We start from the raw sequence: 15,310 nt of genomic DNA, 5'->3' as shown, positions 1-15,310 counted from the left end.
CCCTAAACCCAAACCCTAAATCCTAAACCCTAAACCTAAACCCTAAACCCTAAACATTAAACCCTAAAACCTGAACCTTAAATCATAAACCCTTAAACCTTAATCCCTAACACGTAAACATAAACCCTAGATCCTAAAAGCTAAACACTAAACACTAAGCCCTACATTTATATTCTGAACCCTAAACTCTAAACTCTAAATGCAAAATCCTAAACTCAAAACCCTAAACACTAAATACTAAGCTCTAAACCATACACCCTAAACCCTAACCCTAAACCATTAATCCTAAACCCTAAGCCTAAGCACTAAACCCTAATTCCTAAACCTCAAATCCCAAATTCTAAATCATAAACCCTAACCCCCAAACCCTAAACCTAAGCCCTAAACCATAAACCTTAAACCCTAACCCCTAAACCCTAAGCCCCTAAACCGTAAATCCTAATGTCAAAACCTTCAACACTAAACCCTAATTGGTATTCTGAGATCAATGGTGCTAGACATGGATTATTTCATTCCACTAGAGGTCTCAAATAGGGGGATCCTTTATCCCCATCCCTATTTAATTTAGAGGCTGAGGTACTTTCCAGGATGCTCAACATGCTTCACCACCATCAAAGTTACAGAAATTTTCAAATGGAGATCAGGGGACCTCAAATTAATCATCTAAGTTTTGCAGATGACATCATCATTTTCTCCTCCACAACCAGGGATACCCTCTAGATGATCATGAAGACTCTTTCCACCTATGAGACAGTGTCTGACCAGCTCATAAACAAGGAACAGAGTCATTTCATGGTTCCAGAAAATACTCCTCAAGATAACAGTGCAATGATCAAAGAAGTCACTGGTTTTAATCAGAAGTCCTATTACTTACCTTGGCTGTCCTTTATACATTGGAGGGCAGAGAATTATTTACTATTCTGATTTGGTGGCTAAAATTACAAGAAAAATTTCTGGGTGGCAATCTAGAATGTTAAGCTTTGGGGGCAAAGTTACTTTGGTGAAACATGTTCTCCAATCAATCCCCATTCATACAATGTCAGCTACTTCTCCTCCTAAAACAACTATCAGATATATGAAGAGAGCTATTGCTGATTTCTTTTGGGGGTGGGATAAGGAAAAAAGGAAATATCATTGGGCTTCTTGGGATAAATTGAGTTTACCTTATGATGAAGGAGGCATTGGAGTAAGAAAACTTGAAGATGTTTGCACCTCTCTTAAATTCAAGCAATGGTGGACTTTCAGAACTAAACAAACCTTATTGGGGCAAATTCTGAGGGCTAAATATTGCCAAAGGGCTCACCCTGTGGCCAAAAAGCATCATACAGGGCAATCCTTGATCTGGAATTTTATGTCAAAAAATAAAGGCATTGCCGAGGCTCAAATCAAATGGAAAATCAATTCCGGTAATAGCTCCTTTTGGTGGGATGATTGGTTGGGAGAGGGTCCTTTAGCCTCATATTGCACTCATATTATTAGTCTTAACACCACCGCAATCTCTCAATTTCTAGTAGGTGGAAACTAGAATGAGACTATGGTGAGACAATGGGTACCCCCTCTTTTGGTTCCTAAAATCTTGAGTATTCCCATTCAATACCAAAAACAGGTCCCAGATGAGGCAATCTAGAAACTTACTATTGATGGCTTGTTTTCTTGCTCCTCAGCTTGGGAAATTATTAGACATAAAGGCAATAAGAACATCATCAACAAAGACATCTAGCATAGACACCTTCCATTCAAGATGTCATTTCTAGTTTGGAGGGCCTTGAGGAGAAAACTTCCCACTAACGAGAAGCTTATCGACTTTGGAAAGGAAGCTGCTCACTGCTCCTGTTGTTACAGACCGGGAGAAGACAATATAGACCACATTTTTATATCTGGCCACTTTGCCAACAATATATGGAGTTTCTTCTCTGCAGCTTCAGGTATACATCATGATCACATCCCTATAAACATGATGCTGCTGCGATGGTGGAGACAAAAACACAAAAGTGAAGTACAGAACTTGTTGAACCAGTTAATTCCTTTGTTCATTATCTGGAACCTCTGGAAAAATAGGTGTGCTGCAAAATATGGTGCAAAACAGTCCAACACAGCTAGAGTCAAGTTTTTAATTCTTAAAGACACTACTCACTTACTCAACACAGCATTTCCCTATATCCAATGGGCCAATAATTGGAATGATCTATTCAGAATGGTGGAGAAGTGCAGACAGGATACTTTGGTTAGAATCGTGAAATGGGAGAAACCTAGTCAACATTTGCTTAAACTTAATACGGATGGTAGTGCACTAAGCAACCCTGGAAAGATTGGTGGAGGGGGAATATTGAGAGACCATCAGGGGAGGATGATTTATGCATTTGCTATTCCTCTAGAAACAGGTACCAACAATCAAGCTGAACTCCAAGCTGTTAGCCATGGTCTGTACTGGTGCATCCAACATGGCTATAAGAAAATACACTTAGAAGTTGACTCTGATTTAGTCATTAAGTAGCTTTCAAAACAGATCACACTCCCCTGGAACCTACAGCAATACATTAGAGACCTACAAAACCTTGTCCAACAATTGGAGTAGTTCAAATGCACACACACCTACAGAGAAGCAAACAACACTGTTGATCATCTATCCAAATTTAGCCATACTTCAGATATCATCCAGCATTTCTACACCAAGGAACAGCTGCCTATACTAGCAAAGGGAAGTTTCATTCTGGAAAAACTAGACATGTCAACCTTCAGAAGAAAGAGACTAAAAAGAATTAAGAACCCTCCCTGATCTTGAACCTGTTCTTCTGGGATATCCTGTTTAGGTTTTCATTTTTCTAGGTTTTATTCTTGTCTTATTTTTGTAAGGGGAGAGTCTCCCTTGTTTTATTCTTGTCTTAGTTATGTAAGGGGAGAGTCTCCCTTATTTATGGTTCCTAGATTCTTTGTATCGAGAGGAGTCCTCTCTTTTAGGTGCGTAGATTTTAGGATTCATCTTTCTAGTATGGGGATGAGTGGACTTTCCTAAGTAGGAAGGAATATTTTGAACCACCATAAGATCGGAGTTAAGGTTTACGTCCCCCTCCTTGTACTTTGTTTGTTTTATTTATGATAAGGCATGGGGGTGTTTCTATGCCCCTGAACCCGTCAAGGGTCGTTTTAAAAGAAAAAAAAAACCCTAAATTTTAATGTCAAAACCTTCAACCCTAAACCCTAAACAGTAAACCCTAAACCCTAAACCTTAAGACAAAACCCGAAAGTCTAAACCCTAAACCATATACACTAAACCTTAAACCCTAAACCATAAACCCTAAGCCTAAACCATAAACCCTAAACCCTAAACCGTAAACCCTAAATCCTAAACTCCTAACCCTAAACCCTAAACCCTAATCCTTAAACCCTAAACCTTAAACCCTAACCCGAAACGCGAAACCCTAAACCTAAATCTTAATCCCTAAACCCTAAGCCCTAAATCCTAAACTCTAAACCCTAATCCCTAACCCTAAACCCTAAACCATACACTCTAAAGCTTAAACTTAAACCCTAAACCCTTAACCCTAAACCCCAAATCCTATACCCTAAACCCTAAACCCTAAACCTTAAACCCTAAACTCTAAACCCTAAACTTCAAGCCTAAAACCTAAACCCTATACCCTCAACCATAAACCCTGAACCCTAAACCTCAAACCCTAATACCTAAACCCTAAACGCTAAACCTTAAACCTTAAACACTAAACCTTAAATCCTAAACTCTAAACCATAAACCCTAAATCCTAAACTCAAAACCATAAACCCTAACCATAAACCCTAAACCCTAAACCCTAAATCCAAACTCTAAACCCTAAATCCCAAATCCTGAATACCAAATTCTAAATCCTTAACCCTAAACCCTAAACCCTAATTCCGAAACTCTAAACCCTCAAACCTAAATCGTAAACCCTAAACCCTAAATGCTAAACCCTTAACCCTAATCCGTAAATCCAAACTCTAAACCCTAAACTAAACACCTTAAATCCTAAACTCTAAACCATACACCATACACCATAAACCCTAAACACTAAACCCATACCCTAAACCTTAAACCCTAACCCTAAACCCTAAACCCTGAACCTAAATCCTAATCCCTAAACCCTAAACCCTAAATCCTAAACTCTAAACCCTAATCCCTAATCCCTAACCCTAAACCCATATCCCTAAACACTAAACCATACACCCTAAACCCATATCCCTAAACCCTAAACCATACACATATCGCTTCCTCATTTTCTAATTATTTTCTCTCAAAAAATATGCTCTCACCAGGCGGTAGAGACAGCAGTCTACCTGAATGGTCATAGAGCCGTCGGGGATGCAGCTCCGACCACCGGACCAGTCCCAATCGACGCGCAATTCCAACACTAACAAACCCCAGCTGGGCGCTTCATCAGAATCATCAGACAACTATTCGAAATTGCAAAGAATCGAAGCGATCCATGTCGCGATTTCGGAAGAATAGTTGGACTGGGCTTAAAAAATTATGTCCCTAGAGCAATCGGGAATGATTCGTGTTAATTCAACTGGGAATCATGAATCTACATCTAAGGATCTTTCTACAGTCCAAAAATCAAACGATTCCATCCTACAAATTGAGAGATCCACGAAGGCAATTTCTGGAGAAATCGCCGCAAAATCGTCTGATGTGCGCCGTCAATTTCGAACACCTTCCGATGAGAAAAATGAAGTTTCAACCACTGGGGAATCTTCCCCAGGCCAAGGAGTAAATCTTACTAAAATCTCGAACTATTTTGACGGTGAAATATCCGGCGACATAAAATCCGACAAAGGCACCGGAGCTCCGGTCAACAATGGCAACGAAGAGTCACACCAAATGACTCATTGCAATGAAGACAACCTCTGTAAGGTAATAGACCACCTAAGTCAACAAAGGATTAATGTTTGTTCATCTTCCAATTTGCAGGACCAAGCTACAGCAAAGGATGATCATCATAACAAAGGAGAGGAGTTGGAATCAATTAGAATGACAAGTTTGTTGAATCAAGAAAACAACCATGACAAAACACATACTTCAATTCAAAGGACGGAACCACTACAACATGATCAAGAGAAGATGATCACAAAGGAGACCACAGATGGCAATATGAAGGGGAAAATGCAGGGGAATCAAGAGGCAACAACAAAAGGAACTCAAGCAGCACAGCACACAAATGCTAAGGATCAAACAGGGATATCAAATGGCAAACAACATGGCAAAGGGGAGAAGGTCAATTGGCGGGTGAAAGATTAGGCAAACAACAATGAGAAGACAATGCAACAAAGCAATGAGAATAGAGGGAAACAGCCAAACAACTCCAACAAGGAGATGGCAGGTAAGTTCGTTAACTTTGCTCCAAATGCTGCTGATCATAATAATTCTCCTAGTAATAATTTGCATAGTAGTCAAAATGAGCATGAGAAAGGTCATGTTGTTGTGCAGGCTGGTGGAGATAAGGTAAAAGAACAAAATGGGAAGATCACTCATAAGGGTCATGATATAGATCCTAAAATCCCCCCTCCAATCAAAGTCTCTTCCAGCTTTGATATCTACAGACCTAGCCAGCAGAGAACTAACCAAAACAGTCCCAAACAAAACCAGAATAAAACTTTTGTCAATAGCACCTCTACATAAAAAATTAATCTCCAAATCCCGAACCCCTCTCCCCCTACTGTATTCCAATCTTTAGCTACTAGAGATAAACCCAAAACCCTAAACCCTAAAGCCTAAACCTACAACACGAAACCCTAAACCCTAAATCCTAAACCCTATACCATAAACCCTAAACAATACACCTTAAACTCTAAACCCTAAACCCTAAATGTTAAACCCTAATCCCTAAACCTAAACAACAAACCTTAAACCCTAATTTCAAAACTCTAAACCCTAAACCCTAATTTCAAAACTCTAAACCCAAAACCCTAAACCCTAAATCCTAAATTCTAAACCCTAAACCCTAAATCCTAATCATAATCCCTTACCCTAAACCCATTCTAAGTCCTAAACCTAAAACCTAAACCCTAAACCCAAACCTTAACTCTAAACCATTAACCCAAACTCTCAACCCTAAACACTCTACCCAAGTCCCTAAACCCTAAACCTTAAATCCTAAACACTAGTCCCTCAACCCTAAACCCTAAACCCTAACCCTAAATCATAAATCATAAACTCTAAACCCTAAAACCTAAAAACCCTAGACCCCCCTTAACCGTAAACCCAAAACCCTAACCCTAAAGCATTAATCCATAAACCCTAAACAATAATCCCTTAACCCTAAACCACTAAACCCAAAACCCTAGACGCTAAATCCCTAAACCTAAACCCTAAACTTTAAACCCTAAACCCTAAACCCTAAACCATAAACCCTAAACCCTAAGCCCAAAACACTAAACTTAGATCCCAAAACATTAAACTCTAAACGGTAAACCCTAAACCCTAAACCCTAAGCCCTAACCCCAAACTAAACCATAAACCTTAAATCCTAAACTCCTAATCCTAAAAACCCTAAACTCTAAACCCCAAACCTAAACTCTAAACCCTAATCCCTAAACCCTAAATCCTAAACTCTAAACCCTAATCCCTAAACCTTTAACCCTAAATCCTAATCCTAATTCCTAACCCTAAACACAAAGCCCAAAACTCTAAACCCTAAGGCCTAAACATTAAACCCTACATCCTAAACCCTAAACCCTAATCCCTAACCCTAAACCCTAAAGCCTAAATCTTTAAGCCCTAAATCCTAAACCCTAAACCTTAAACCCTAAATCCTAAACTCTAAACCCTAAACCCTACACCCTAAAAACAAAACACAAAACCTAAACTAGAAACCCTAAACCATAAACCTTAAACCCTAAATCCTAAACCCTAAACTCTAAACCCTAAACCGTAAACCCTAAATCCTAAACTCTAAACCCTAAATTCTAACCCTAAACCCTAAACGCTAACCCTAAATCCTAAAAGCTAAAACCTAAACCTTAAACCCTAAACCCTAAAACCTAAATCCTAAACCCTAAACCCTAAACCCTAAACCTATAACCCAAAACCCTAAACCCTAAAACCTAAACCCTAAACACTATACCATAAACCCTAAACCATAAACCATAAACCATACACCCTAAACTCTAAACCCTAAACCCCAAACGCTAATTTCAAAACTCTAAACCCTAACCTTAAACCCTAAACCATAAACCCTCAACCCCAAACCTAAACTCTAAACCCTAAACCCCAAATCCAAAATCTAAAGCCTAAACTGATGTAAAATGGATTACATCAAGCCTATCCATTCACGAACTTCAATGCTTTGATGGAGTGCTCACAAGGATGGAGGTTGTTTGGCATGTATGGATGCCAATGAGGGAGTTCCATGTCTTGCATGGGAACATATGCACCTTGAAGGAGCTCCAGTTGGGCAACACCATGCTTGGATGATAGCTTAGAGCGTGGAAGGCCTAGCGAAGCGAGGATGAGCAACTGAAGAATGTGCTTCATTCGGTGAGCTGAAGGACACTTCGGCGACTTGCCAAAGCCCTTTGGCGAGGGTTCCAGGATTCTCAACTGATCCAATGAGCTGTAAGAGAAGGTTGCCCATTCGGCGAGCATGGAGGACATTCGATGCATCACCCATTGACCCCAGACTACCGAAAGTTATAGTAGCCATCAAGGGAAAAGCCAAACTATAAGAGGATTAGGCGAGCCCGACTTAGCTCACCCATTTTGGGTCACTTTTGGGCCCATCTATGTAATAATGCCTAATACTATAAATAGGTGTCTTAGGGTTCATTTTAGGGAGACTATTTTGGATATTGATGAATGATTAATTGGATCTCCTTGAGATACTTGAGAGCTTGGTAAAGCTTTTGCTGAACTTTGTTTAGAAACGGGGGTTGCTGGGAGAGTCAATTTCCTTGAGGTCTTCGTAAGAGATTAGGTGCTTGATTGTGGATTAATCGATTGAGGTCTTTAGGTTTAATATACCTTTAGGTTGCTTTTGATTTCCTTTTCTTGTGTCAATATATTTATCTGGATAAGGTGTTTATTAGAATCGAAAATGGAGGTTATTGGATTTAATACATCCTTTAGTTGCCAATTGTTTCTTATCTTGTCTCTCTTCTTCTATCTTTCTTATTTTCCGCTGTTTTTTGTGATTCTTCTTGTGAGGATAACATCATAAACCCTAAACTCTAAATCATAAATCAAAAACTCTAAACCCTAAATCCTAATCCTAATCCCTAACACTAAACCGTAAACCCTAAACTCTAAGCCCTAAGCTCTAAACCTTAAAGCCTAAATCCTAAACCATAAACCTAAACCTTAACTTTAAACCATAAATCCAAACTCTAAACCCTAAACCCTAAATCCTGAACTCTTAACCCTAGTCCCTAAACCCTAAACAATTAATCGTAAACCCTAAATCATAAATCATAAACTATAAACCCTAAACCCTAAACTCTAGATCCTAAACCCTAAACCCTAAACCCTAACCCTAAACAATTAATCCATGAAACCCTAAACCATAGCCCTAAACCATTAATCCATAAAACCTAAATCCCTAAACCCAAAACCATAAAACCTAAAATCTACACCCTAAACCCAAAACCCTAAACCCTAAACCCTAAACACTAAACACTAAACTCTAAACCCTAAATCCTAAACTGGGAACCTTAATCCCTAAACTTTAAATGCTAAGCCATAAACCCTAAACCATAATCCTAAACCCTAAACCCTAAATTGTGAACCTAAAATCCTAAACTCCTAACCCTAAAAACCCTAAACCCTTAATCTCAAACCTATACTCTAAACCATAAATCCAAACTCTAAACCGTAAACCCTAAATACTATACTCTAACCCTAATCCCTAAACCCTAAACCCTAAATCATAATCCTAATCTCTAACCCTAAACCCTAAACCCTAAACCCTAACCCTAAACAATTAATCCATGAAACCCTAAACCATAGCCCTCAGCTCTAAACCCTAAATCCTAAACCCTAAATCCAAAATCCTAAATCCTAAATCCCAAATCCTAAACCCTAAAGCCAAAATCCTAAACCCTAAAGCCTAAATCCTAAACCCTAAAACCTAAAGCCTAAATCCTAAACCCTCCTTGTATTTTCTTTTTTATCTATGCTAAGGCCTAGGATGTTGCTAATCCCCTGACCCCTTCAAGAGTCATTAAAATAAAATAAAATAAAAAAATCATAAACCTAAACCCAAAACCCTAGACTCTAAACCCTATACCCTAAACAGTAAACCAAAAACTTGAAAACTTCAGCCCTAAACCATAAACCTTAAACCCTATAACTAAACCCTAAACTCTAAATCCTAAACCCTAAATCCTAAACTCTAAATCCTAAACCCTAAACTCTAAACCCTGAACCCTAAACCCTAAACCCTCAATCCTAAACTATAAACCCTAAACCCTAAACTCTAATGCTAAACCCTAAACCCTAACCCTAAACCCTGCCCTAAACCCTAAACCCTAAACCCTAAACCCTAAACCTTAAACCCTGAAACCTAAAACATAAACCCTAAACACTAACCCCTAACCCCTAACCCCTAAACCCTAAACCTACAACCCAAAACCCTAATCCCAAAAACCTAAACCCTAAACTGTATAACCTAAACCATAAACCATACACCCTAAACCCTAAACCCTAAACCCTAAACCCTAAACCCTAAACCTAGACCCCAAACCCTAAACCTATCGCTTCCTCATTTCTCAATTTTTTTCTCTCTCTAAAAAATTCACGCACAAACTTAGTCACACCAGGAGGAAATACACAGTTCACCGGAATGGCCACAGAGCCGCCGGGGAAGCAGCTCCGACCACCGGAGCAGTCTCATTCGACGCGCAATTCCAGTATGAACAAACCCCAACAGGGCGCTTCGCCAGATTCATCAGACAACTCTTCGTAATTGCGAAGAATTGAAGCGATCCATGTCGCGATTTCTGAAGAAGAGTTGGACTGGGCTCGAAAATTTGTCCCTAGAGCAATCTGGAATGATTCGTGTTAACTCAACTGGGTATCATGAATCTACCCCTAACGATCTACCTACAGTCCAAAAATCAAATGATTCCATCGCTCAAATCGCGAGATCTACGAAGGCGATTTCTGGGGAAATTGTCGCGAAATCGCCAGAACTGCGCCCCCAAATTTGAACAACTTCTGATGAGATAAATGAAACTCCAACCACTGGGGAATCATCCCCAGGTCAAGGAGTACATCTTACTGAAAATTTGGATCATTTTGACGGTCAAATTTCTGGCGACATAAATTCCGACAAAGACGTCGGAGCTCCGGTCAGCAATGTCAATGCAGGGTCACACCAAATGAACCCTGGTGCTGAGGATAACTTCAGGAAGGTAAGAGAACACCTAAATCATCAGCTACATATTAATGTTGGCTCTTCTAACCTGCAGGAACAATCTATAGCCAATGTTGCTGATCATCACAAAGGAGATGAAGGGGGATCAATTCGAAGGACTAGTGTGTTGCATCAAGATCACAACCAGGGCAATGAACTTACTTCAAACCAAATTATGCAACCATTACAACAAGACCAAGAGAAGCTGTTCACAATGGACTTCACTGATGGCAAGGTACAGGGGAAAATGCAGGGGAATCAGGAACAACTAGCAAATGATGAGGCTCATTCAGGGACATCTAAAGACAAATAGCATGGCAATGGGGAGAAGACCAAATGGAAAGTTAAAGATACCATAAACACCAATGCAAATACAATGCAACAAAGCAAAGATAATGGACGGATACAGCCAGGTAATACCAACAAGGAGAGGGCAGGTAAGTTCGTTAATTTTTCCCCTAATGTTGCTGATCATAGTGACACTGCTAGGAATAAATTGCATATTGGTCAAAATGAGCTTGGGAAAGGTCGAGTTGTTGTGCAGGCTGATCGAAACGAGGTTACGGGACAAGCTGGGGAACTCAGTCATATGAGCCATGATATCGACCCCAAAATCCTCCCACCACCCCTCAAAGTATCCTCAAACTTTGATAGTTACAGACCTAACCAGACAAGAACTAACCAAACTAGCCCAAAACAAAACCAACACAAACCTCTTGTTAATAGCACCTTTTTTAAAAATGCTAATCATCAAATCCCGGATCCTTCCCCCCCCCCCCACTATCTTCCAATCCTTAGGTACTCGACTCAAAGCCATCCAAACCAAAAATTCAGTCCCCATGGACATAATCTCTCCTATTATTACTACTAGACAAGGATACCCCTCTATAACTTTTCATGAAGAGGATTTCATGCAAAAAATGCCGGGAAGATGTAAATATACTATTGTAGGTAAATTTACTAATGCTATGCCCAAGATGGAGGTCATTAGAAAAAGTTTCGTTGCTCAAACTCAGCTCACTGGAGGGGTTAAGATTGTACATTTCAACTCAAGGCATATTTATATCATTTGGATAATGAGGCTGATCATATTTCAGTCTGGACAAAACAGAAGATGTTCATTGCAGGTCATCCTATGAAACTACAGGTGTGGACTCCTACATTTAAACCTGCTGAGGAAACTCCTATCGTGCCAATCTGGATCACCCTACCCGAGCTCCCATGGCATTGCTACTATATGGACATCCTCACTCCATTGCTGTCCCCGATTGGTAAGGCTTTATATCTGTACTCTGCAACTATGCAAAAAACCAGGGGCAGTGTGGCGAAAGTACGAGTCCAAATAGACATCACTAAATAAAGACCTCAACATGTGTGGCTAGGCTTCTCGGAAAAAGATCTTTCTCTAGGTAAGTGGCAAATCATAGAATTTGAAGATGTTCCCTCGTATTGTCTATACTGTAAGCACCAGGGCCATGTTCTTGGAGAATGTCCTGTGAAGGAAAGGGATGAAGTAATAAAACAAAGGAAGGAGTTGGAAGCAAACAAGAAAGGTTATGAGAAACAGCCAAATCTGAACTCAAAAAATAATCAGCAGCATGAGGAAAGTAAGGAAAAGTCTCTATCGAATAGGCAAAACAATGCTAGCAGGCCAACTAAAGTGGCTGTCACACACAAAGAGGGACAATGGAAAATACAAACCAGGAAGAAAAACAAAAATAACCAACAAAATCAGGAGCCAGGTAAGACTCAAAATTCTCAGGTGCAGCCACAGCAAGTCCAAACATCTCACACTCCACAGACTATCCAGAAAACAGGTATGAATTCTAAAACTCCTGTGATCGAAATTGAGGAATCTGGTGATCAGATTCCTATACCCCCATCCCCTGTGAATGTTGATGTTGAGAAATTTGGTGTTGAAAATGAGGTCCCATCCCCTGCAACTCCCCTGTTTGTAGCTGCTGAAGTTTTCGGAGGGAGGATGGTAGTAAAGGAGAAAAACATTAAACTTGCAGGAAGGGGTACCTAAGGGGAGGGAAATGTCTCATGTTTTGCATGAGAACCAAATGGCTGACCCTAGGAATGACCTTCAGCCACTGCTACCACTACAAGTGTTGCCCAAAGATAGGTACAGCACAGTACTGAAGGAAGCCAGCAGGTACATATCAGTAGGAAGGAGGATAATCAGCCCAAGGGCTCGATGGCAAAGGATATGGGAAACAAAGCAAGCTCCAGTAAACAGGTGGAAACCCCCAAGAGTAAGAATAAGCCAAGCAAGAAGAGGAGGGAAGCTATTAAGAAGAAGCAAACTGAGCAACATCACCAAGAACAGACTCAAAATGGCAATAATGAAGAAGGAGTAAACCCTTGTAAAAAATTAATCATGGTGGAGCAAGTTATGGACGTGATTCCTCTTAGAGCTCAATACAATACCCCCACTCCGGGAAAACCTCCTGATCAGGCCAAAGTGACTGTAAGAGATGAGTATGAGGTGGAAAATTCTGAAGATGAAATAGCAGAACATAATCCACCTGACAATGCACAAGATGAAGATGATGAGACTAGTGAACTATTAATCAAAGCGTTTAGCCCAAACAATGATACAGAAGTTGACAAGGAGCTGCAGCAAGTTACCAACAAACAGGGACTCTCTCCCAGAGGCCTGCATTTGGAAAGGCTACCTCTCAAAAAATCATCCTCAACCACTCCTGTAATAGCAGGGAGACCAAACACTAGACTATTTACCTCTAAATCATCCTAATGATTAGTACAATTATATGGAATGTGCGAGGTATCAATACCCAAGGTGTTATAGAAAGACTCAAGAATCTCAAAAACATACATCATGTTTCTATGATTGCCATTTTGGAACCTTTCTCAGGCCAAGCCCACGTAAACATGTTTAAAAGTATGCTTGCCATGGATAATGCTACTAGTAATGTCAATGGTAAAATTTGGTTATTTTGGATAAATGATATAGCTTGCAAGGTTCTAGAAAATGATGAACAACAGATTACTTGTGAAATCAACCACACTGAAGCTCCTGAAACTTACATCAAGACCTTTGTGTATGCCAAATGCAAAGATTATCTCAGACGGCCACTCTGGGACAGGTTACTTCATTATGCAGACACTAGAAATGCCACCCCTTGGTGCACTGTTGGAGATTTCAATGTTATAACGGATACTGATGAAAAGCTGGGAGGCATTCCTTACAATATGAGAAAAAGTATCGAATTCATTGGAGTCATTGAAGCTTGTGGACTCATGGACTTGGGTTTTAATGGATCTAAATTCACTTGGTCTAATCAAAGGGGGATAAATTTCAGAATTTGGAAAAGGTTGGACAGAGCTATGGTTAATGATAAGTGGTTGCAAATCATGCCTCACACTAACATTACCCACCTACCATCTGTGGGGTCTGACCACTGCCCACTCCTGATGGAAATGACTGTTAGACCAGAGAATCACATTAAATATTTCAGATTTCTTAATTGCTGGGCTGATCAACCTGCATTTGCAGAGACAGTTACCAACTGCTGGAACAGGCCTATTGAACGACATCCCATGTGGATCTTCCATCAGAAAATGAAGAGACTTGCTTCTACTCTCAGTGCTTGGTCTAAAATGCAGTTTGGGGACATTTATGCAAAGGTCAGAGATTACGAGGAGAAAGTCAGGCTGGCAGAAGAGGACCTTATTCACAACAACACTGAAGAACAGAGAACAAAACTTCATGGTATTAATGCTGAATATATCAAATTCATGAAGTTGGAAGATTCTATTCTTAAACAAAAGACTCAGCTACAGTGGTTTAAAGAGGGTGATGGTAACTCTAAGTACTTTCATGCCTTGATTAGAGGAAGAAGGAGAAGGTTGTTTATCCACAAAATCCTCAAGGACAATGATGAATGGGTACAGGGTGATGATCACATTGCACAGGCTGCCTGTGAGCATTTCCAGAACATCTTTACAGGAGAGGAGAAGCTTATTGATGAAATCCCCATGGAGTGCATTCCCAGAATTATTATGCAGGAGCAAAATGATAGGATGAAGGAGTTACCAACTTTGGATGAGCTGAAAGAGGTGGTCCAATCCTTGAACCCCAATTCAGCTGCTGGACCTGATGGAATGAATGGGTGTGTTTTTCAGAAGTGCTGGAGTATTATAAACAAGGACATGCTGGCAGTCATTCACTCCTTTTTCAGTGGCCACCTACTTCCTAAGTATTTTTCACATACTTGCTTAGTCTTGCTCCCAAAAGTAAGTAATCCTAATAAATTATCGGAGTTTCGACCAATTAGCTTGAGTAATGTCACAAACAAAATTATTTCTAAGCTATTGTGCCTCAGATTGGCTCCCATCTTGCCTAGTCTGATTTCTCCTAATCAGTCAGGTTTCGTTAAGGGGAGGAGTATTTCAGAGAACATTATGTTAGCTCAAGAAATTATTCACCAAATCAAAAAACCTACCATTGGAAGCAATGTAGTGATCAAACTCGATATGGCAAAAGCTTATGACAGGGTGTCTTGGTCTTATACCTGTCTAATCCTTAGAAAGATGGGGTTTGACGAAGTCTTCATAGACATGGTGTGGAGAATTATGGCAAACAATTGGTATTCTATCATTATTAATGGCAAGAGGCATGGTTTTTTCCACTCCACTAGAGGCCTAAAGCAAGGTGATCCCCTATCCCCAGCCCTATTTATTTTAGGTGCTGAGGTGCTGTCGAGATCCTTGAACAGATTGCATCATAATCCTCATTACCATGGCTTTCATATGGAGAGGAGGGGGCCCCAGATTAATCACCTGAGCTTCGCTGATGACATTATTATTTTCACGTCTGGGAGGAAACAATCTCTTAAGCTCATTATGCATACTTTGGCTACTTATGAGAGGGTATCTGGCCAGCTCATTAACAAAGCAAAAAG

General features: G+C 40.1%; 1 protein-coding gene across 1 annotated transcript; it reads left to right on the top strand.

Annotated features, from left to right (window-relative positions):
• Window positions 1-1,036: 1,036 nt before the first annotated feature.
• Window positions 1,037-1,525, top strand: LOC107057859 (uncharacterized mitochondrial protein AtMg00310-like). Its single transcript, XM_015302920.1, has one exon. The coding sequence runs from the start codon at window positions 1,037-1,039 to the stop codon at window positions 1,523-1,525; it is 489 nt and encodes a 162-aa protein (XP_015158406.1).
• The last annotated feature ends 13,785 nt before the right edge of the window (window positions 1,526-15,310 follow it).

This window comes from Solanum tuberosum, unplaced genomic scaffold (assembly GCF_000226075.1).
Source record: "Solanum tuberosum cultivar DM 1-3 516 R44 unplaced genomic scaffold, SolTub_3.0 scf00390, whole genome shotgun sequence".
Taxonomy (NCBI): Eukaryota; Viridiplantae; Streptophyta; class Magnoliopsida; order Solanales; family Solanaceae; genus Solanum; species Solanum tuberosum.
The sequence above is the reverse complement of the archived record's forward strand: the minus strand, read 5'-3'. Positions and strand labels throughout refer to the sequence as shown.